At 36.1% G+C, this 26,138-nt stretch overlaps 2 protein-coding genes across 3 annotated transcripts in view; one reads left to right on the top strand and one right to left on the bottom strand.

The window, feature by feature from the left end:
* Window positions 1-26,138, top strand: part of CDH8 (cadherin 8) — a 370,394-nt gene that overhangs the window by 340,403 nt on the left and 3,853 nt on the right. The gene's annotated exons all lie outside the window — the stretch shown is intronic.
* On the bottom strand, window positions 3,074-3,603 carry LOC309649603 (protein SSX4-like; the record flags this gene model as incomplete). Its single annotated transcript, XM_082439773.1, has 2 exons — window positions 3,074-3,176; window positions 3,275-3,603. The coding sequence occupies 2 exons, from the start codon at window positions 3,601-3,603 to the stop codon at window positions 3,074-3,076; spliced, it is 432 nt and encodes a 143-aa protein (XP_082295899.1).

Below are 26,138 nucleotides of genomic sequence, written 5' to 3'. Positions count from 1 at the left end.
ATTCATGCCATATCTATGAAATCCCATATATTTGTGGAAAAATAGGAGAAAAAGGCAATAAAAAATAAACCATTTCTTCTGAACACCACTAGTGGTGAGCTAATTCTGGAGAGAAGTTATTCTCAAAGATCTCTTTGTTCTGTGTTCCATTGGCTTTTCTAGAATTACCAAATACAGAGCCTACCTTTCCTCATAGCTGATAAGGGTGATTAAAATAATGCCTTTTATAAAGAAATTGCAGGGCTTCCCTGGTGACACAGTGGTTGAGAATCTGCCTGCTAATGCAGGGGACACGGGTTCGAGCCCTGGTCTGGGAAGATCCCACATGCCGCGGAGCAACTAGGCCCGTGAGCCACAACTACTGAGCCTGCGCGTCTGGAGCCTGTGCTCCGCAACAAAAGAGGCCACGATAGTGAGAGGCCCGCGCACCGCGATGAAGAGTGGCCCCCGCTTGCCACAACTAGAGAAAGCCCTCGCACAGAAACGACGACCCAACACAGCCAAAAATAAATAAATAATTAATTAATTAAAAAAAAAAAAAAAGAAAATGCAACTGAGCAACAAGAAGCTCAAATGGATATCAGAATCTTTCCATCTGTAAGACCCTTAATGGGAGGACAGTCAGAAATGTGTGACTATGAACTCTATCAGTGAATGCAATGCATGATGAAATAAATATCTACAATCAGCACCTCTAGATAAATACATAATGATACTCTAATGTCCTTGGAGTATCAAAGGACATTGATATCCAGATAGTGTACTTGTAAGGGCCTCTTTCAGCACGCTTTTCAGATAATCCTTGATTGTGGTTGGTTAGAGCAAGCCAAAGAGTGCTAGGAATTCAAATTTATACTTCCATGACTACTGTAAGCATGACACTGTATTTGGGGATCTACGTGTATTATGTCATCAAATTCTCATTTAAAAGTATAAATGCCTCCTTGCAAAGGTTCATGAATTAAATCATGTGTACCATTTACTGACTTTAGGGTTGGTACTGTGCTATAGTTTTTACATATATAGTACTATCTCTGACCTTTCTACAACTTCTACAGGTTATGTCTTATTATAGCATTATTCAGTTACAGGACTAGAAATTCAAAGAGGTAGAACATCTTGCCCAAGTCCACAAAGCTTCTAAAGAGCAAAGATGTAATTAGAAAATAACTATCTATTTTTTAACATTTCGTATGGAAAATATCAAAAGTATATAAAACTTTTTGAACTCCACATACCCATATCTGAAATTTCAAAAACGGTTAGCTTATGCCAAGCTTATTTCATGTATTTCCTCACCACTTTTCCTGACTTGTATTTCTCTGAAGCAAGTCCCAGATATGATATCATTCATCTATCAATATTTTAGTATATTCTATCTAGACTCTTTTTTAACGTAACAACTTTTTGGACATATAAAATAAATAGTTTAATGCAGAACTAGTTATTACTGAGAAATGTTAAAACCTACCACTCACTTTCACTGTGAATTGCCACTGGCAAACCACCCATTTCAGCCCACACACGGATGGTCAATCATTGTTCCAAAAGTTAAACAGAATCATAACAGATGCGCCATTGGCGTATTGGACAGGAACAAGAATTTACAATGAAACAAATGTAGGTCAAAAAACAAGTGCTGTATTTTTTTAATATTTTTTAAAAATTTATTTTATTTATTTATTTATTTTTGGCTGTGTTGGGTCTTTATTGCTGTGCGCAGGCTTTCTCTAGTTGCGGCGAGTGGGGGCTACTCTCTGTTGAGGTGCGCAGGCTTCTCATTGTGGTGGCTTCTCTTGTTGCAGAGCATGAGCCCTAGGCACGTGGTCTTCAGTAGTTGTGTCATGTGGGTTAAGTAGTTGTGGATTGTGGGCTCTAGAGCACAGGCTCAGTAGTTGTGGCACACAGGCTTAGTTGCTCCACGGCATGTGGGATCTTCCCGTACCAGGGCTCGAACCCATGTCCCCTGTATTGGCAGGCAGATTCTTAACCACTGTGCCACCAGGGAAGCCCAGCGCTGTATTTTTTAAAAACACCTTTGCTTTCAATATAAGGGCTGTGGGGGAGGAGGAGAGTAATTGAGGAAAAACACCATAACTATTATGAATTGGAGATATAATTGCAGGTATAGTAAGAAGAAGTTTTTTTAAAAACTGGAAAATGCTCAACTGCCTAAACATGATTACAAAAGTAACTCAAGAATTTAAAGCATCACTTCTACATATTGCCGTGGGTATTGAGATCTTGGCAAATGAGTGTTTAAAAGTAAGAATGCAGAGCAATTAGCAGAAAATCCACATATGATATCTCTTGGGAGTCTTTTTGAACCAGTTTCATTTATCCTTAGATTTTTAATATTTTCCATCTCAAATTAAAAAATAACATAAAATTACTATTTTTCCTAATAAATATACTCTCATTGCTTTTGATAACTAAAAAGTAATGAGCTGTTAAATGTCCACAGAAATTGTTTTTAGTCTTTTTTTTTTTTTTTAAAAACTTGTAAATGTTTATTAATTGTCAGTGATTGATGCAGGGTAAATGAATAATGGAGGTTTGTAGCATGGAGCACATACTGAACAGGAAACAGAGTGAGACAGACTTGTCCAGGACATGCTGCTAGTGGGGAAAAGCAGGTCAGAGATGCTCATAGTGGTACCCTGTGTGTGTGTGTGTGTGTGTGTCTGTGTGTGTGTGTTTGTGTGTAAATGCAGAGAAAAACATCTGGAATCAAACACTCAGAACTGCTCTCAGTAGTTGCATCTGGAGAGAGGGAGGTTAGTGTCGTTTTGTACAAAGAATACTTGACAATACTTGTTTTTTTAAGGTAGATGCATGGATACACAGAGAGAAATACACATTAGGTATATGTCTTGCTCATCAACGCAACTCTAATATCTAGCAACGTTTGGCACATAGTAAGAATAATCATGTTTAACTTTTCACTGTTGTGAACTCTTTCTTTCACTTGCTATACAGCTGATGGCTAGGAGTTCACAGCCATGCCCATGTTCATGAAAGGCCACCAGGTTCTGCTTCTTATCATGGGCACTTGTCACATCCCCGAGGAGAGTTAGTCGTCTTCCTCGGGGTCACTGATCTCTTCATAGATCACCACGTTCTTTCTTTCCCGCAGTCTGTGGGTCCAGACATTAATCTTCCTTCCCTTGGGTCCTCTGATGTTTTCTTACTCTGCTGACCAGAGGTATCTGCTTTTTCCGGGGAGCGCAGCTGTTTCTGAGCCTGCTCTGAGCCTGATGTTGCTGGTACTAACTTCGAAGGATTTTTTTTCTTTTCGGGCTTCTTGGGCATCACCTTCAGGTGTTTTCTCTCTTGCATGTTGGAAGCCTCCTGAGCAGGTTCGTGCTGATTCCCGGGGTTCCGACCTTTAGAATCATGCCCGTTGGATTTTGTGGCTCGTTTTTTAGGACGCATGAAAGTTGGTAGGGTAGCCTTGAGACCTAGATCAGTCATGATGTCATAGTTTCTCTTCATATACACATAGATGATTTTCTCTGAGTAACCCAGATCTGCCCACTCTTTCTTAGGGAAGTATTTGGAAATATCCTTGAAAGCCTCAGAGGTGAAGCGGCAGTGAAGCATTGCTCTTGTTTTTAGTCTTAAATGGCTTCTCATGAAAGGAAAAATGCTGTAACTCTTTTCAGATTTTCACACACACACACGATTGAATAAGCTCTTTTCTGTTATAGAAAGGCAAGCTAAACAGCAGGATCTACTTATTGAGTAGTGTGAATATCTGTTTTTCAAAATGTGGAATATCTTCAGAAGCTTTTCCTTCTTTACTTGGAGAGATTATTTTTCCAGAGATTCAATGAATGTTTCTATAGTTTTTGCAAAGTCTTATGCATACTAGTAGGATCATCCAGATAACCATATGGGACTCTCCTAATTTTAGAAGCCAAATATTGTCAGCTGTCAATCCATGCACAGTATTGCTCACAGGAACATTCTGTGGATTGGCCTTAAGGTCATGATGCTGACTTTGCAACTACTCTTCCAATCTTTGTGACTTTTTAGTAAATTTACAAAGTTGTACCACCATCACCACTATCTAATTTTAGAACAATCCTATCACCTTAAAATGATGAATAGATGTGCTGACATAGAGGCTAAAATTCCATCTCAACCTCATTTTGAGAGCCAATTAAATTTTTAATTTTCCAAAATTGGGTGTTACTGTCATTTATCCACTGATATGTGGTGCCACTTTCTAATTTATATAACATAGCAACCGAATGTGGGATCATCTTTAAAAAACCCTCAGTCCTAGAAAAATGAGGGACCCAAATAAGATAAGCCTAAGAGCCGAATTGGAGACGTTTTAGGGGAAAATGTTTTGCGTCAAATGAGTTAAAGTTGGAGGTTGCCAGTGAAGAACACATGAAACATCCCAGTAAGTAAAAGTACTAGTGATTTCTGTCTGCGGCATTACCGAGGGCACAAGCAGAGCCCAGACTGGTGGTGATTGGCAGGACTTTCGCATGGTTTAGAAATAGGAATCAGAATTTACAAAGAGAGATAGAGCTGCCAGAGTCATTCAGAAGGCCTAGAAAAGTTTCCTGGGTCTTGGTGCTCAGGCTGGGTGTCAGGCCTGAGCGTCTGAGATGAGAGAGCCGAGTCCAGGACATTGGACCACCAGAGACCTCCCAGCCCCACATAATATCAATCGGCACGAGCTCCCCAAGAAATCTCCATCTTGACACTAAGACCCAGTTCCATCCAAAGGCAGGCAAGCTCCAGTGCTGGATGCCCCATGCCAAACAACTAGGCAAGACAGGAACACAACAACCCCACCCATTAGCAGAGGGGCTGCCTAAAATCATACTAAGTTCACAGACACCCCAAAACACACCACTGGATGCGGCACTGCCCACCAGAAAGACAAGATCCAGTCCCACCCACGAGAACACAGGCACCAGTCCCCTCCACCAGGAAGCCTACATGAGCCACTGAACCAACCTCACCCACTGGGGTCAGGCACTAAAAACAACGGGAATTACAAATCTGCAGGCTGCGAAAAGGAGACCCCAAACACAGTAAGTTAAACAAAATGAGAAGACAGAGAAATATGCAGCAGATGAAGAAGCAAGGTAAAAACCCACCAGACCAAACAAATGAAGAGGAAGTAGGTAGTCTACCTGAAAAAGAATTCAGAATAATGATAGGAAAGAATCCAAAATCTTGGAAATAGAATGGAGAAAATACAAGAAACGTGTAACAAGGACCTAGAAAAACAAAAGAGCAAACAAACAATAATGAAAAACACAATCAATGAAATTAAAAATTCTCTAGAAGGAATCAATAGAAGAATAACTAAGGCAGAAGAACAGATAAATAACCTGGAAGATAGAATAGTGGAAATAACAGCCACAGAGCAGAATAAAGAAAAAAGAATGAAAAGAATTGAGGACAGTCTCAGAGACCTCTGGGAAAACATTAAAAACATCAACATTCAAATTATAGGGGTCCCAGAAGAAGAAGAGAAAAAGAAAGGGTCTGAGAAAATACTTGAAGAGATTATGGTTGAAAATTTCCCTAAAATGGGAAAGGAAATAGTCAATCAAGTCCAGGAAGCACGAAGAGTCCCATACAGGATAAATCCGAGGAGAAACACGCCAAGACACGTATTAATCAAACTATCAAAAATTAAATACAAAGAAAAAATATTAAAAGCAGCAAGGGAAAAACAACAAATAACATACAAGGGAATCCCCATAAGGTTAACAGCTGATCTTTCAGCAGAAACTCTGCAAGCCAGAAGGGAGTGACAGGACATATTTAAAGTGATGAAAGGGAAAAACCTACAACCAAGATTACTCTACCCAGCAAGGATCTCATTCAGATTTGACAGAGAAATTAAAACCTTTACAGACAAGCAAAAGTTAAGAGAATTCAGCACCACCAAACCAACATTACAACAAATGTTAAAGGAACTCCTCTAGGCAGGAAACACAAGAGAAGGAAAAGAACTACAAAAACAAACCCAAAACAATTAAGAAAATGGTAATAGGAACATACATATTGATAATTACCTTAAATGTAACAGGATTAAATGCTCCAAACAAAAGACGTAGACTGGCTGAATGGATAATACAAAAACAAGACTCGTATATACACTGTCTACAAGAGACCCACTTCAGACCTAGGGTCACATACAGACTGAAAGTAAGGGGATGGAAAAAGATATTCCATGCAAATAGAAATCAAAAGAAAGCTGGAGTAGCAATTCTCATATCAGACAAAACAGACTTTAAACTAAAGACTATTACAAGAAACAAAGAAGGACACAACAAAATGATAAAGGGATCAATCCAAGTAGAAGATAAAACAACTGTAAATATTTATGCACCCAACATAGGAGCACCTCAGTACATAAGGCAAATGCTGACAGCCACAAAAGGGGAAATCGACAGTAACACAATAATAGTGGGGGACTTTAACACCCCACTTTCACCAATGGACAGATCATCCAAAATGAAAATAAATAAGGAAACACAAGCTTTAAATGACACATTAGACAAGATGGACTTAATTGACATTTATAGGACATTCCATCCCAAAACAACAGAATACACTTTCTTCTTAAGTGCTCATGGAACATTCTCCAGGCTAGATCATATCTTAGGTCACAAATCAAGCCTCGGTAAATTTAAGGAAACTGAAATTGTATCAAATATCTTTTCCAACCACAACACTATGAGACTAGATATCAATTACAGGAAAAAAAACTGTAAAAAATGCAAACACATGGAGGCTAAACAATACGCTACTAAATAACCAAGAGATCACTGAAGAAATCAAAGAGGAAATCAAAAAATACCTAGAAACAAATGACAATGAAAAAACAACGACCCAAAACCTATGGGATGCAGCAAAAGCAGCTCTAAGAGGGAAGTTTATACCAATAAAATTCTACCTCAAGAAACAAGAAAATTCTCAAATGAATAACCTAATCTTACACCTAAAACAATTAGAGAAAGAAGAACCAAAAAAACCCAAAGGTAGCCGAAGGAAAGAAATCATAAAGATCAGGCCACAAATAAATGAAAAAGAAATGAAGGATACAATAGCAAGGATCAATAAAACTAAAAGTTGGTTCTTTGAGAAGATAAACAAAATTGATAAACCATTAGCCATACTCATCAAGAAAAAAAAGGGAGAAGACTCAAATCAACAGAATTAGAAATGAAAAAGGAGAAGTAACAACTGACATTGCAGAAATACAAAGGATCATGAGAGATTACTACAAGCAGCTGTATGCCAATAAAATGGACAACCTGGAAGAAATGGACAAATTCTTAGAAAAGCACAACCTTCTGAGTCTGAACCAGGAAGAAATAGAAAATATACACAGACCAATCACAAGCACTGTAATTGAAACTGTGATTAAAAATCTTCCAACAAACAAAAGCCCAGGACCAGATGGATTCACAGGAGAATTCTATCAAACATTAGGAGAAGCGCTAACACCTATCCTTCTCAAACTCTTCCAAAATATAGCAGAGGGAGGAACACTCACAAACTCATTCTACGAGGCCACCATCACCCTGATACCAAAACCAGTCAAAGATGTCACAAAAAAAGAAAACTACAGACCAATATCACTGATTAACATAGATGCAAAAATCCTAAACAAAATACTAGCAAACGGAATCCAACAGCACATTAAAAGGATCATACACCATGATCAAGTGGGGTTTATCCCAGGAATGCAAGGATTCTTCAATATACGCAAACCAATAAATGTGATACACTGTATTAACAAACTGAAGGATAAAAACCATATGAGAGTCTCAATAGATGCAGAAAAAGCTTTCAACAAAATTAAACACCCATTTATGATAAAAACTCTCCAGAAAGTAGGCATAGAGGGAACCTACCTCAACATAATAAAGGCCATAAATGACAAACCCACAGCCAACATCATTCTCAATGGTGAAAAACTGAAACCATTTCCTCTAAGATCAGGAATAAGACAGGGTTGCCCACTCTCACCACTATTATTCAACATAGTTTTAGAAGTTTTACCCACGGCCATCAGAGAAGAAAAAGAAATAAAAGGAATCCAAATTGGAAAAGAAGAAGTAAAGCTGTCACTGTTTGCAGATGACATGATACTATACATAGAGAATCCTAAAGAGGCTACCAGAAAACTACTTGAGCTAATAAATGAATTTGGTAAAGTAGCAGGATACAAAATTAATGCACAGAAATCTCTTGTATTCCTATACACTAACAATGAAAAGTCTGAAAGAGAAATTAAGGAAACACTCCCACTTACCGTTGCCACAAAAAGAATAAAACACCTAGGAATAAACCTACCTAAGTAGGCAAAAGATCTGTATGCAGAAAACTATAAGACACTGATGAAAGAAATCAAAGATGACACAGACAGATGGAGAGATATACCATGTTCTTGGATTGGAAGAATCAACATTGTGAAAATGACTATACTACCCAAAGCAATCTACAGATTCAATGCAATCCCTATCAAACTACCAATGGCATTTTCCACAGAACTAGAACAAAAAATTGCACAATTTGTATGGAAACACAATAACCAAAGTAATGTTGAGACAGAAAAACAGAGTTGGAGGAATCAGGCTCCCTGACTTCAGACTATACTACAAAGCTACAGTAATCACGACAGTATGGTACTGGCACAAAAACAGAAATATAGATCAAGGGAACAGGATAGAAAGCCCAGAGATAAACCCATGCATATATGGTCACCTTATCTTTGATAAAGGAGGCAAGAATATACAGTAGAGAAAAGACAGCCTCTTCAATAAGTGGTGCTGGGAAACTGGACAGCTACATGTAAAAGAATGAAATTAGAACACTTCCTAACACCATACACAAAAATAAACTCCAAATGGATTAAAGACCAAAATGTAAGGCTGGACACTATCAAACTCTTAGAGGAAAACATAGGCAGAACACTGTATGACATAAGTCACAGTGAGATCCTTTTTGACCCACCTCCTAGAGAAATGGAAATAAAAATAAACAATTGGGAATTAATGAAACTTAAAAGCTTTTGCACAGCAAAGGAAACCATAAACAAGATGAAAAGACAACGCTCAGAATGGGAGAAAATATTTGCAAATGAAGCAACAGACAAAGGATTAATCTCCAAGATCTACAAGCAGCTCATGCAGCTCAATATCAAAAAAAAAAACAACCCAATCCAAAAATGGGCAGAAGACCTTAATAGACATTTCTCTAAAGAAGATATACAGATTATCTACAAACACATGAAAGGATGCTCAACATTACTCATCATTAGAGAAAAGCAAATCAAAATCACAATGAGGTATCACCTCATACCGGTCAGAATGGCCATCATCAAAAAATCTGCAAACAATAAATGTTGGCGAGGGTGTGGAGAAAAGGGAACCCTCTTGCACCGTTGGTGGGAATGTAAGTTTATACCACCACTATGGCAAACTATATGGAGGTTCCTTAAAAAACTAAAAATAGAACTACCATACAACCCAGCAATCCTACTACTGGGCATATACCCATAGAAAACCATGATTTAAAAAGAGACATGTACCACAGTGTTCACTGCAGCACTATTTACAGCAGCCAGGACATGGAAGCACCCTAAGTGTCCATCAACTGATGAATGGATAAAGAGGATGTGGTACATATATACAATGGAATATTACTCAGCCATAAAAAGAAACAAAAGTGAGTTTTTGTAGTGAGGTGGATGAACCTAGAGTCTGTCATACAGAGTGAAGTAAGTCAGAAAGAGAAAAACAAATACCGCGTGCTAACACATATATATGGAATCTAAAAAAAAAAAAATGGTTCTGATGAACCTAGGGGCAGGACAGGAATAAAGACACAGACCTAGAGAATGGATTTGAGGACACGGGGAGGGGAAGGGTAAGTTGGGACGAAGTGAGAGAGGAGCACTGACATATACACTACCAAATGTAAAACAGATAGCTAGTGGGAAGCAGCTGCACAGCACAGGGAGATCAGCTTGGTGCTTTGTGACCACCTAGAGGGGTGGAGTAGGGAGGATGGGAGGGAGATGCAAGAGGGAGGGGTTATGGGGATATATGTATACATGTAGCTGATTCACTTTGTTGTATAGCAGAAACTAACACAACATTGTAAAGCAATTATACTCCAATAAAGATGTTAAAAAATAATACTAGCACTTTGTATCTCACTCTTAGGGCATCAGCAACAAATTACAGCTATATTAGCCATGCAAGATTATACCCTTTTCTTTGATTCGTGTGTTCCCTGGAACAGATCACAAGGAGGCCAGAATTACATATAGCAGATACCTGACTGAAAGCGGAAGCAGAAGGATAGAGACAGAAGAGAATTTATATCCTACTTTTGGAGGGCTGTCTTCCAAGCCTGAAGCAAAACCAAGCCTGGAGAAGGCAGATGTTTTAAATTAAATGTTAGGCGATTTTAAAAGTCATCTTTATTGACATATAATTGACCTACAATAAACACTCTTTTAATTTAAGTGGAGTCTTACTCCTTAACATGTATTTTATTTTTTTACCTTATATTTTACTTTATAATTTAGTGTGTATTCATCTTTGAGGCTTTCAAGTAGAAATTCATTGGAAAGTATGAAAGTATGAAATCCAAATATTCTTAAAAGATTGCAATGCTTTGCTTTATTTCAAAGCTAAAGTAACTGATAATCTTACATATATTAATAATAATGACTATTGTTTTAAGTTTCATTAAACACTGCACGCTTCAGACCCTGAAAATATACTTTAGATAAAAAAAAACACATTTACCCCTCAAAGACCTCCTGACCCTCATTTCCTTAATTAGTAATTTGGGCACAATAAGAGTACCTGCTATGACCTTGGGGAAATTATTTGAAAATGCAACGAGGTAAGTAATGAAATTAGGGTGCAAACACAATTAGGAATGATTCCAAAGCCCGAACATTATCTAATATGACATTCCAAAGCATTCTGAATACACATCTTAAAGAAATTACACATAATATAAACTTTTCAGGAATTAGAAAGTTGAAAAGGGAACAAATTCCCTTAAAATTCTCTTTATTTGTTAAGCATACCTCTCATAATTCCAAAATGTGGAGAATCTGATGGTAGGGATCTTTATATCACTGCCCACTGCTAGAAAATACCACACATTCATTGTCAATGGGGGCTGGTAAGCTTGGAAAATCAAATACCATCTTAAGAATATTTTAAAAGACTCATCAAAAAATTCCTTTTATTTTAAAAGAAAGTATTAAAATGAAATCATGCATGACTTCAAAATGTATTCAGACTTCTCTACAGTGTATAACAATAGGGAGTTTTATCAGATTACATCTTCAATAAAAAGAGTTTGAATGAGTTTGATGTGATTTCTATTTCAATCATAAGGGTGACCTACACAGGTATCTTTTTTCTTCGATCATTTTATTTCTGCTCTCTCCATCTGTGTTTTAACCTGTTAATATGTGGGTGAATTTGAGGAAAAGCAAATCAGTTTGACCTTTAATGTAAAGTCATTTTTGTATGATCAAAACAGTACTATTTCCAAGACTGTAAAGAATGTGGATTTTAAGATTCAAAAGCACGTGCCATTCCCAGTAACCTGGGAGGAATGATAATGTGACCACTGCTTGAATGATAATTTTATCTACATAACTGCCTTCCTCTTGCCTTCACAGTATATTAAGACTTCTGCCCAAAGATATATGTTTAGCCAAGCTGTTTTAATATAACATATTAAACTTTAAAATGATTCAAGGACAAACACTGGACTGCAGCTCGCTGTAGGATGCCACATTTTGTTGCATCATTTCCCTTCTTTTTTAGCAGCTATTTTACCACTAAACCAGAAAAGAAGGAATTATGCAGGAAAATTGCTATTAGCTGGTACCCCTGCTGGATTACAAAACCCAGAGCATAATAGCTTCCCCAGTGGAGCCTCTGAGGGCTTGGGCCAAGCCATTAGCCACTGCTAACACCTAAGGGAAGAAATAGAATAGAGTAGAATGGCTCTCAGGTATCCCAGAAGATTTTTATGCAAACAAAATTTATTTGAAATGCAGATGTCCAGGGCCTAGCCCCAGAAATTCTTATTCAGTTAATTTAGAACAAAATCCAAGAATATGCATTTTTAATATGCTCAGACAGATATTTGTATCTGAATTTTTCACCTGGCTTCTGTTTGTGTGAATATTTGCTCAAACACAGGTGATCATTAAAAAGGCTTGACAATTAGAGTGTCAAGATGGACCAAATATATCAGAGCCTAGTATATGACAGGCACTTTATTTTTAAAATGAATGTAATAATGTATGTATCATTAGTGATGTAAGATCCTCTCATTGCATTCTATTTGTGCAGCATTGGATACATTTTGGACTTCTCAAAGTACTGCTTTGCGTTTTGAGTCTCTTGTTATGTGTTATATTCACTGATGACTATTATGTATTTATTCAACAAACTAACTAAAACCATCATATTTGCTTTACATTCACTTTATAATCAAATCTCCATTACATCTCTGAGTTAGATCCTCCAAAATCCTTAGGAGTCTGTTTGTTCCTATTGCCTCCTTCATAAAGGAAAGAGTAAAATTTCAGCTGATTACTGAAGGATGACACAACTTCCCTACATTGAAAAGGAAGATGTGAGCTTATTGGATACAAGGGGAAAGATGTATAAAATCATGTAGCCAGAAAGATGATACGAGAAACTGGATCAAGAAAGAGATTTTTAGAAATGGAGAAGAATAGGCATTACATATTATTAGTTACACTATTGAAAGACTGAATTTGTGGCACTGACCATCCAGGTGAATGTACCCAATAGGTAACTGGAGGGGACATAGGGCTAAGATTTTAGAAAAATATTGTCTGGTATTTGAAATCAGGTAAGTGAATCAGATTCAAACAGATCATAAAGAGGTTAGAAAAAAACGATGAGGACAGAATGCTATGGAACAGAAAAATGAGAATTATAGGGACAAGAAGGGATGCCATTCTTTGCACTTCCCCAGCTTAACAAACCAGCCCTTTCCTCTAAACCCAGCCCACATGTCACTCTTTCCTTAAAGCATCCCTCATTTATATCTACGATAATAGAAACTTAAATCAAGGTACAAATGGCATAGTGGACCACGAGGTATAGGAGCAGAGACGAAAGGACAAGGCTCACAATTAGAGAATGACTATCAGCTGACTCACATTTTGGCTAGTTATGTGTTATTTTCTCTGCCCTTCTGAGTCAGAAGTTCCTTGAGATCAGTAATCATTTAAAAAAGTCATCCATTTGTTCATTCAACAAGGATTAATTAAAATCTTACCATGGAGATTGCCATATGGTGACACATATGATAGTCAATAGGATGCATTCACTAAAGAAGACAAAATCTCTGCATCCAAGGATCTTGCAGTTGGTGAGGCAGAAAACCATCACACCTGACTGTATAGCAGCATGCTGGGTAAACATGTGCCAAAGAAGACTTTCCTTGACAGTGATGTCTTGGAGATAAAAGGAACTGAATAACCGAGAGAATTAACTGAATGTGTCAGTGTGGATTTGAAAGACATTAAGATGGAGGCATGGGTGATGGCAAAGGAAGATGAATTTGTACAATTTTTAGTGGCTTTCACTTAGTTTCTTACGAAACTAAGAAACCATTTGCACGTATGAAGCTAACACCTAAAGACACTTAGGTCTTAGTTTCATACGTGCAAATTCAAAATCTTCAGGAAGATGATGATGTCTACCAAAGTGATGATTTCCAGGGATACTTAACCTCCCTCAAATCAAAGCAGGTTATTTAGAATACAAACTACTTTAGGTACTTCCTTTTTCTTTTATATCCTCAGCTCTCGATTCACTATATTTAATGATTTCCATCTTATACACAATGTATGCTTCACTTTAACTGCTGCTTTAAAATCATCTCATTTCCTGGTCCAACTACCCTATATAACAAATGTGTTAATGGGCAAAAACTTATCAGCTCCAGTGCAAATGAATTAACCTCTGACTCCCAGTTTCTTAAATATTTAGAGATATCTATTCAATCAATAGAGATGTGGTAGAAAAGTCATTCTCCTGACAATGCTAGCTTTCCAATGTCTGGATTTTTAACCACTATTAGGTTAATTTCTGAAATGTTTACAACTCCACTAAAGACCTTGGTATTTCTTTGTTTTGTTTTTGTATTTTTTCCCCTAAGTAGCTGTACACTTAAAAAATGTTAATGCATTTTTCAGTTCTGTGTAAATCCAAGTAGATAAGAAATATTATTTTCCAGATCTGTCGATATTTGTAAAAGCTTTAAAATTTCCATTCAAACAAAATAGAAATTGGGTCTTGGTATAGTTTTCACTTTTGTGAGTTAGTTAATGCAGGCATTTCTCAGATAAAATGAAGGTAATATTAATCTTCATCTCTCATTCCCTGGTGCCTGGAGTGAGATAAATCTGCCTTTCCTCTGAGCTCTAAGGGATCTGCATAACATACATGGAACATTTTGATTAAGATCAAGCATGCAAATTAAGTGCAGGAGAAAAATAATCAAACTCAGAAGACTTTGGGCAGTGTGATTATATCTAGCATGGAACTTGGACTTTGAGATACTTGCATTCCTCTCTGGCACCGAAAATGCTTATTTCTTGATAATTAATTCAAGGTTATGCTATGCTATGCTATACTATGTTATACTGACTCTGAAGATACGGGATTTAGATTGATAGAGTGTTGTACTGAATGCCTTTTGATGCCTCTACAATACTATATTTCTGCCTGCCAGTGGCCTTGACCACTTAGTTTTTACCTTGTCTCTGATAAAGGTGTCATGGTATGGAAAAACCTCCTCCACACACTTTCTCTTTTTTATCTTATCCTTGAACTTTAATATAACCTTCTTAGAGCCCATTTCTCCTTGCTTCCTGAGGTGGCTTTTGCTAAGATGACAGAGAAAGTGTAGAAATACATTGGACTTGCTAGTAATTCTTAACTGTCAGCTGAGAAACCTTTCATCAGTCAAAAAAACCTGTTTCTCATAGGTAAAATGGCCATAAGAATGCCTACCTTGCTTCTGTAAATAATATTTAATCAGATTTATTGATTGTATTAATTTCCTAGGGCTGCCATAACAAATTACCACCAACAGGGAAGCTAAACAACAGAAGTGTATTCTCACAGTCTGGAGGCCAGAAGTCTGACATCAAGGTACTGGCAGGACCACACTCCCTCTTAGAAACCATAGAGGAGAATTCATTCTTCGTCTCCTGCAGTTTCTTTTGGCTGTAGGCATTCCATGGCTGTGGCCACATCATGTCAATGTCTGCCTTTGTGGTCACATTCTCTCTCCTTCTTCTCTGTGTTAAATCTCTCTCTGACTTACTCTTATAAGGACACATGTTATTGGACTTTCTTTTAAAGATACATGTTACTGGATTTAGGACTCACCAGGTAATCCCAGATGAACTCTTCATCTCAAGATTTTTAATTTGATTACATCTACAAAGACCCTTTTCCAAGTAAGGTAACATTCATAGGTTCCAAGGAAAAGGATATATACATGTCTCTTTGGAGGTCACCATTCAGACCACTACTTTGAACACCATCTTCATATGATCTAAGAAAAAATTTCCTCTTATATTAGCCATTTAAGAACAGTATATGTAGATTCTTAAAGAATTTTAGAAGATGCTTAAATTTCATAGATTACTTTAATGAGTCCTAACTTTTGTAAAGTGAAAAGCATAGCCCACTCTCTGTACATTTCCTCTGCAAAATGTCAATCTTTCATATATTTATAGAATTGTAGTGCTGCATGGTTATAGTGGAATACGTTTTTTTCTGTTAAAAAAGCACTAATTTATTCTATATGTAACTGTAAAATGTTGACTAAACATTAACTTTGGTATTAGTCTAGGAACTTCTAGAAGAATTCACAGTGACAGTTTTTCTAAAGCCAAAGTAAACCTTGGTCAACATTTATGGCTAGATATACATACTTTATTATTAAATATTAGGAGGTTTGGTAATGAGTCAACATTCATATAAATATTGAGATTATTGACATCAGGTGGCATGGTGCACTATCTAATGAGGAAAAAAAAGGGAAAAGAATGACAAATGATCTAATTAGGTGACTCAGAATATCCAGTTGCATGTTGCAGACTTAGTATGTTGGTATACTTTCAATGAATTATGTAGGAAATTATAATGGTACTGGAGGAGACTGGCTTCACAGAGTCCTAATTTTTATTAATTCATTATAGCCTGATTGTTTCCAAGAAGACTTAGTGTTTAGAGTAAAAATAAATAAATGAAGTGTAGATGTTATGATCTTTGCTTCATGTTCCTAGATATTAGATACTATATATGTATATATCTAGTATGCTGAAATCCACGGATTTGTATCTTTATTGCTTTCCTAGGTTTTTAGAAATAACAGACACAACACAATGATAAGAACTTAATTAAATCTCTTGTCCATACCTACTGAACAGAGTGTCATTTTCCTTTGGTTTTGGCCTTCTTGCCATTTTCATTCCATTTGATTTGACCAAGAAAATTTGAATTAAATTTGCAAGTCAAATGACAGGAGACATTTCTCAAAAAGGCATAATATCTACTGATCTTCTTTTCATCTATTCCTTTGTCATAAACATTTGTCTGGCAAGTGCCTCCATTAACTCTGGCTCCTTGTTGCTTTTGCTTGCATATAACAGGATAAACAAAAGCCATAACTCCATGATTTCAAATAAATGGGACCTAGACCAAAGTAAACTTTCTGCATCAGGGCAACAACAACAGATGAACTACACTGAAACAAATAGAGAATTTAGATTTGCCTGCTTTATTTTATCTGGAAAAAAAAAATAGACAATGGGGAAAGAACATGGGATATTTAAATAATAACAGCAATAATAATGGCCAAAGAAAATAAATAGAAAGAAGGAAGGAAGGAAGGGAGGAAGGAAGGAAGGAAGGGAGAAAGGAAGGAAGGAAGGCAGGAAGGAAGGAAGGAAAGAAGGAAGGAAGGAAGGAACTTAGGACTGTGGGGAAAATTACACAAATAGAGTTGAAGAATTATCCAGGTAGGCACCGCCTGTCTCTTCAGATAGACTTTTTAGTTTTTCATGGAGTATGCATATAGAATTAATAAGTGACCATAGCACTACCTAGTGTGCTGAGGCTGCTATAACAAAATATTTCAGACTGGTCGCTTCAACAACACAATTTTATTTCTTACAGTCCCAGAGGTGAGGAAATCCAAGATCAAGGGGTAGGCAAGATGTGTTTCATCCTGAACCCTCTTCTTTTGGCTGCTTATAGGTGGCCACCATCTCTCTGTGTGCTCCATATGACCTCTTCTTTGTTTGCCCACAGGTGGAGAAAGAGAGAGCTCTCTGGTGTCTCTATATTCTATAGACACCAATTCTGTAGTATCAGGGCCCCACCCTTATAAACCTCCTTAACCTTAATTACTTCCTTAGAAGCTCCGTCACCAAATATAGCCACACTGGGGGTGTGGGGGGGGGGTTAGGGTTTCAACATATGAATTATTGGGCTACACAAACTTTCAGTCTATAACAAACACTTATTGACTTATTTGCTAAAGGAAACTTTTCTTATAAGGATATTAATGTTGTATGAGAAAATGTCCTTTGATTTCCAATTCCAAATGATTCAAAGACTGAATATCAAGAATCAAAGAGGAAATTCCTCCTAGACTCCTCAGTAGAAGAGAATTCTGATGTGCACCTCTTTAAATGATGGTATTTCAGATATTTTAGAGCAATTTTTCTTCCCCTCTGAGCCTTCTCTACTTAAATATAAGCAACCTCAATTTATTGCTCATGTTACATGATATGAGGCATGTCCAGGGAAAGACTTGGAAACCATCAATATTTCTCTTAAATTTCCATATAAGACCCTGGCTATATATGCTTTCCAACAGCCTGAAATTGATTCTTCTCACTGACTTATTTTGAACTACATATAACCCCCCGTGACAAAATAACATGAATGGAAATAGATATGAGCCCCACAAAGTATGGCTAATGATTACTTCTTCATTTATTCAGCAAATATTTGCTGAGTATTCATTATGCATCATAAATTGGTTATTTGTTACTTGGAAGTTCCCTAGTTTATTTATGTATCCCCAGGGTCTATGATATCCCCATTATGATATCATTTCTTTGTGGTAAGTGTTTTGATGAAAATAAAAAGGTTTTTAGAAGATTACATAACTAATTTATCTGAGGAGACTGGGGACAACTAGTAAAAGAAAATTTCCCCAAAGGAGTGATATTTAAGCACAGACATAAAGAATGCATAAATTTTAATAATTCAAATTAGGGCTGAGGAGGGATAGAGAGATTATCAGGCAGAAAAAAGAGCAAATATGAAAGCCCTGAGGACAGAAAATCCTTAACTCAGAAAAGACCAGGAGGGCTGGAACAAAGAGAGAAAGAAGAGTGGCAAGACCAAATAAAAGTAGGTTAAACAATGTGACTAATGTTGTCATAAGAATCTTTGTTCTGCACCAAGTCCTGTGCTGGAGACTGAGACTAGAGCTGTGACTAAGGCTAGTCTCCCTCAAGGGGCTTAGAGTTTAGTGAGATAATGCACACATTTTATTGAATATTATCTATTTGTCTTAATATTATCTATAATGTCAAAACTGTTGCATAAAAATTCTAAGCACTTAATTTTAAAATGGCTGCCTTTGTTACAGCCTCTAGCAATTTCCAGTAAAATTACAACAAATGCTCTGGAATAACAAAACGACAAAACTAAGAATACAAGTAACTATTTTTATTCAAAATTAATCTGTTGTCAGAATCTGAAAGAAATTTCATACATAATGGTATAACTGTAATGTGCTATCTGAAAGCAAGCAAGCCTATGCACCTACTATTTACCTGGTCCTTCCTTTACTATTTATTTGGTATATACCTTGTATTACTCAGACAAGGAGTAAGGAATGCAACAAACCACTATTTTAGGAATAGCGTCATTTGAAGCATGCCTGGGGCTATTAGTCCACTTTAACTCCCCTTCATGATCTTTCCTTCGACAGTTGGTCATAAACAGAAACAAATGGGTGTGGAGTATGAAGCAAGGTTTTGAAAATAGAGTCATTCATCCTCCTTGGTGTAAGGCTCATAAGCAAAACATTCCAGGAGGATGAGAAAACAGGAAAATCCGTAACTGAGAAAAATAATAGGGAATACAAATATTTAAATATTTCACCTATTGAGAATATCAGAGAACTAGGTGATAAGGTTACGATATGTTCCTATCTCAAAGCAACTCAACTGCACTATATGGGTAGCATATCCATGGACATTAGTCTATCCACCTGGATATTCGTCCACCCTAGAGAATGCCAAATGCTTTTGGTCCATTCTCTTCTTAAATAGATCTTGGCACAATATCTTTCTATCTTTTGTCAAATTCTGTCATTATATACTCAAATTCAAAAGATTTAATTTGTTTTAAAAAATCAATGGTCACTTCCTCTTTTTGTTTCATATATTTTCCAGTTTTAGAAAATGTCTGTGTTTTCTCTAGTAAATCATTATCAAGGTATCCTCTTATATTGGTTATGCTCAAAAAGAAAAATAAATGAATGCAGTAAATATAATAAGTAAGGGAAGAAGCCATAAGGATAGAACAGGTTAAGTTGTAGAGAAAACAAGATGATATAAAATGGAAATGCATGCAAATATGAAGGACTGGAAAGAAGATTTTTAAATAACACAATAATACAATTGAAGCCAAGTTTAGAGGTAGTGAACAGCTAAGTTACTATCCTTGATATGACTGCCTTTTCCCTTTGCATCATTGTAAAACAAATAAAACAAAAGAAAAAATTAAAAAGAAAGAAATGAGAGTGCACTTTTACAAAAAGTGTCTTCAAATAAACACCATCAATCATCTTACTTAATGTTGAAAGTCAAAAGCTATTTTCTCTTTTTTAATATCAAGAACAAGGTACAGGTGTCTACCATAACTTCTTATACTCAGAATTGTATGTGAGGTTCTTGTTAGTATAGTTAAGATGAAAAAAAAATTAATATAGGCATTTAAAGCTATAAGTATCTCTCTAAGCACTGCTATAGCTGCATCCATTACTTTTTGATTGACTGCATTTTCACTTACATTATCTCACATTTTCAAAATTTCCTTTTGATTTCTTCATTGAATCATTGGTTATTGAGGAATGCATTGTTTAATTTCCACATATTTATGAGTTTCCCCAAATTTTTTTCTATTATTGATATCTAATTTCATTCTATTACTGTCAGAGAATGCACTTTGTATTATTTATATCCTTTTAAATTTATGGAGGTTTAGTTTATGCCTAGCCTATGATATACATTGCAGAATGTTCCATGTGTACTTGAGAAGAATATTTATTCTGCTGTATTTGGGTAGAGTGTTGTATAAATATGTTAGGTATAGTTGGTTTATATTGTTGTTCAAATCTTCTGTTGCCTTTATTTCTGACTAGTTTTTTTATCCATTACTGAAAGGAGAATATTGGAATACCAAACTATTACTTCTGAATTTCTAGTTATTATATCCTCAATAATATATTACGTATACATTGTTTTATACAATTGCTTTTTAAAAGTTAAGAAAAGAAAAGAGAAAAACTATGCATTTATACTGTCTTTGGTAACTACATAATTACTTTTCCTGATGCTCTTTGTTTTTAATGTGAAGTTGAATTACCATCTGGGGATATTTGCTTTTCAGTCTGAAGAACTTCCTTTCCTGTTTCTTCTAAGACATGTCTGCTGGTAACAAATGCCCTCAGTTTTTTTGTAATCTGGGAATGTCTCTATTTCATTTTTTTTAAAGATAGCTTTGCTGAATACGTGATGCTTGGTTGAAAGATTTTGCTTTGAGCATTTTGAATGTGCTAGCCCTCTTCCTTCTGGTGACCATTATTTCTATAAAAATTTAGTTGTTAATCTTATTGGGGTTCCCTTGGAAGTGATGAGTCAATTTTCTCTTGCTTTCAGCACTTTGACTTGCAGCATTTTTTTTTTTTTCTGTCTCTTTGTGAATCTCTTTGTGTTTACGTTCTTGATGTTTGTTGAGCTTTCTGAATGTGGAGACTAATGTTTCCAAAATTTTTTGAAGTTTTCAGCCATATTTTTTCTTTTCCTTTCTTTGTCTCCTAGTATTTTCATTTCAGGTATATTTGTGCACTTAATGATGTCCCACATTTTTCTGAGGTTCTCTTCATTTTTCTTCTTTCTTTTTTCTCTATATTCTTCAGCTTGCATATTTTCTATTGATCTATCTCCAAGTTCACTAATGCTTTCTTTTGCCGATTCAAATTTATAGTTTGTAATTTATCATTTTAGTTATTGTACTTTTCAACTCCACATCTTCCATTATGTTCTTTTTTTGATATTCTCTATGATATGACATTGTCATCACGCCTTCATTTCCTTCTTTAAAGGCTTACTGTAGTTCATTGAACACGTTTACAATGGATCCTTAGAAGTCTTTGGTTAATCTGATATCTGTTTGCTCTCACGGACAGTTTCTTTTGCCTGCTTTTTTGTTTTGTTTTGTTTTCCTCTAGTTTATGGGTCATGCTTTCTTGTTTCTTTGTATATCTTGTAATCTTTTGTTGAAGACTGGACATTTTTAGAGAATATATTATAGCAAATCTGATATTGACTTTTCACTGAAGGCCTGTTACTGTAATTTCCTTGTTTATTTGTTTAATGATCGGCTAGATTACTTTAGTAAAGTCTACTTCCCCTCTGCAGTGTTAAGCCTCTAATGTTTCACTTCAGGGGATCCCAGCCTTGGGTATGTCCGCAGTCACGCTCGAATGGCAGTGGTTTTGGCAGGGTTTTCTGTCTCTTTCCCTGACTACGCCCAAGTTGTTAAACTCCACTGATTGCCAGATGATTTCTGTATTGTTTTTCATTTGGGGCCCTAAATTGTTCTACAGACTAATCCAACCCAATTTGGGCTCCTTCAAAAGGGTATTTCCCTTGGCAAGTGTTTCAGATTTGTTCTGAACCTGGCAGGCTCCTCTGCCTCTCTTTCCTGGGTTCTTTGCTTCTCCACTGAGGCAAAACTTTGAGCCATTGGCTTTGGAGCTGAATTGGAGACTATGCTGGGTTTCTCTGAGTGATGCCTCTACTTTAGGAGCTGGGCACTTGATGCAAGGGAACAGTAGCCTCAAGTCTTTTTGGCTTGGCTCTCCCAGTGTGAAACCACGGCTTTGCAGTCCAGGGCAAGCACAATTTTGGCCCTGTATTCCCTGTGAAGCCTTGCCAAGGTAGAGCCTCTGTTGCACAAGTATAGGCTGTAAAGAAGAAAGGAGTCCCTCTTCTTGGCCATACCAATTCAGAATTTAGTTGATCAATAGGTAGCTAGGAGCAGGGTGAGAACTGGCAACACCTTGCCCTCCAACTGCTAGCTGGGGTGGGTGGGGGGAGCCCTGTTGAACCAGTTTGGAGTGGAGTTTCCATCTCACAGAGCTGAGAGAAGGGATGAAGGAACTAGGTTCTGGTTGACACACTACATTCTCATCATTCCCACCAGACTCTAATAGATTTTCTTGAATAAACGTTTCTGCATTTGCTGCTTGTCTCCAGGACCATTTCCAGAGACATTAATTTTTTTAAATGTTATTTTATAATTCTCACGAGTTCCACTGGGGAGCAATTCCGTGGAGTTCCTCATGTTATCATGCTCCTCACACATATCTCTGTGTTGAGATATATTTTTATAAGTAAAAAAAAGGTTTAGGAGTTTACTAGAATTAAAATCAATGCATAAAACAATCAGATGAACAATGAGATGAAAATATAATTTTAAAAAGGTAGTATTTACTAAAGAAACAAAGTACATGCAGTACTAATAATAAGTGTAAAAAATATGTGAAAATCTCTTGTAGCTAAAATAAAAACATTTTGTTAACATACATTAAAGAAAATAAAGAAACCACAATATTGGTATAGAAGACTAAACATAATAAAGCTGTCAATTCTCTCAATTTATTTACATCTTAATATAATTTCTACTAAAACTCTTACAGGAATTTTCATGGAACTTGATAATCTCTTCTATATTTGTCAGAGATTAGCAAATGAACAAGAATAGCTGAAATATTCCTAAAGAAGAACACGATAGGGGAAAATACCCTAACAAACATCGAGATTTATTAAAAATTTTTCATACATAAAAAGCATGGTATTGATGCAGGATTAGAAAAACGTAGCATTGGAACATGATAGAGAGCCTAAAAGGATGAAGATGCAAAAAAATTTGATTTGTGAGAGACTGAGAATTGAAGATCAGTGGGTAAGGGATAAGTTACTCTATAATTAACCTTGGGAAAATCAATAATCAGTACAGCAAAAAACAATTCCATACAACTATTTAAACGTGAAAGGTAACATTATGAGAAGTAATTTTTATATAATTAATAATTTAAAAAATAAGGCTAAACTACTAATCATTAAAGAGACTGATAGGGGCTTCCCTGGTGGCGCAGTGGTTGAGAATCTGCCTGCCAATGCAGGGGACACGGGTTCGAGCCCTGGTCTGGGAAGATCCCACATGCTGCGGAGCAACTAGGCCCGTGAGCCACAATTACTGAGCCTGCGCGTCTGGAGCTTGTGCTCCGCAACAAGAGAGGCCACGATAGTGAGAGGCCCGCGCACCGCGATGAAGAGTGGCCCCCGCACAGAAATGAAGACCCAACACAGCCAAAAATAAATAAATACAAATTATAAAAAAAAAAAAAAAGAGAGAGACTGATAAAATTGACTACATTGAGATTAAAATTTTAATAAAATGAAAAGGCATCATATGTTTTAAAGAAACAAACCAGAACTTTGTTAAAGATATTTGCAACATGTAGATTGAAAGAAACATGTATTTCAAATACATGAATTTGAAGTGTGTGAAACTGCTAATATTCAATGTTTTTTTGAGTGTAAAATAATGACAATTCAATTTGGCCTAATGAAATAACTGAATAATTAATAAATGCAAGTTCCAATCAAAAATATGGTAAAAAATTAATAGGCAAATAGGTAATTGACTTTGCCTGGAAGTAGCAGGTAAATTTGCCTGGAAGTAGCAGGTAAATTTTAGCAAAAATGACTCATAGACTCCCTTTACTCAGTCAATAATTTTCTTTATATAGAAAGGGAGCAACATCTGCAGATACCAGGAGTAGTAAAAAATATGAGTATGAGTTTGGTCTTAGACCCATCAATGCTTTTCTAAGTAATAAAGGAGATAGTTTTGTTCTGCAATGAGTACTACTCCTGCTGCAGTTTCTAAATTATCATTATAGTTTGTTTTAAAGAGCGAATATGCAAAGATAGTTTCTCATATAAATAATGTTAACCACAAAAAGACAAAAGCCTCGTTGTAATTTTATTAATTGCATCTTGAAGAACAATTCCCATCTTCTGTTTTGAACTATGGCACATGAAATCACCCACAAATGTTCCTTGTACTAATTTTAACTGTATTCAATCTTGTCACACACTTTCTGGAAATGTAACACAGCTATCTATATATTCTGTATCTTTTTTGAGATGATGTTCTCCTGCTTTTAGCTTAGTGGTATTTCCTTCTATGTCATGGAAATAAAGATTACTAGATCATTTGGAATACCACTGCTTACTTCCACTAGAGACTTCTTTTCACTCTTCAAATTGCTAAATAATGAGGCACAACCAGCAATACTTTAGAAAAAAAAAATTGTTAACTCAGAGTTTTCTCTTTTTTTTTCTCTTTAACTGCTTACTAGCAAGGCATTGTAGGTCCACATATATCTTAAAAAAAGCAAAACCAAATATAATTTATACATTTATTTTAGGGAATGTCACTTTTTTTGAATTCTGGTATAGTACTATATGGTACAGAAGATTTAACACATTTACTTAAAATCATTTGAGTGGAATATCTATTCATGTATTTGTGTATTCTGGAAACGAGTAGGACACTGATGACCAGGAACTGGACAGCAATGGTTTGGAATGCCTGCCTTAATATGCAACAGCGAGGTAGACAAGTGTTCTGGGGTCTGCAAACTTGCCAATATTTGAAAAAATCCCAACTGAAATAATCATTTTGCCCAAATTGTACTGCACACATTAACCAAAGTTATGTTTATTTGCTTTTGGCCGGAATATCAGTGTGAAATAATCAGTGTTCCCATGTTGAATAGACCTATGTCTTTCATTAATCAAAATGAGAAAATAGATTAATAATTTATATATATATGTATATATATATATACATATATACACACATATATAGCTATAGTTCATGAGATAGGGATGAATGACAATAAAAAGTTCATTTTGGGGGTGAAATTTTGAGAAACATAGGGCTACCACGGGACCAATCACTTCTCACTGGCCAGTTCTACATCGAGCTGAAGTATGCCATTAAGTATTGCTTAAATGTCCTTACGTGTTGCTCCAGATAACCAATATACATTTCCATATAATTAATTAATACATTAAAAATGTACCACCTGCTCCTATGACTTTTCATCACTTAATTCTTATTTGTGTAACCACTAGAGGTCTTCTCTGCAGAATTTTAAAATATGTGGCATATCTACTCCAATTGGCAGTAAATGAGACTTTTGTTACATGTTAGTGTAAAATGCTCTAGAGCATGAGTGACTGTTTTTAGGTACCTGTGGGAGTCAAATGCATTGTTTTGTATGCCATACTGTCATATAGTCTACTTTTAACACAAAGCTTCTCAAACATGACTTTCAAATGTTATGAAATTCTGCCAAGTTTGCATTATCAGGACAAACGAGAGAACATTAAACTTATTTATGGGGACTTGGGGTAATTTGTGTCTTCTAAAAGGACACTTGAAGATCATTTTTGTAAAAGAAATCTTTTGCATTTACAAGGTGGTGGTAAAACTCCATTAGTTTATCCTGAGACCAAGCTCATTGAACCTGTCAGGGTGTGGATGTTTTGGTCCATGTCAATTGGGAAAGTGGGCAAGGGGAGAGGGAGAGAGCTGGAGTGGTTCAGTGGAGTTGGGATTGTTTTGAGGCTTGCAGAGGATTTATGAACTAGAAAAACA

This window comes from Balaenoptera physalus (genome assembly GCF_965194825.1).
Source record: "Balaenoptera physalus genome assembly, chromosome: 19".
NCBI classification, from domain to species: domain Eukaryota; kingdom Metazoa; phylum Chordata; class Mammalia; order Artiodactyla; family Balaenopteridae; genus Balaenoptera; species Balaenoptera physalus.
This window is presented reverse-complemented; position numbering and strand designations above follow the sequence as displayed.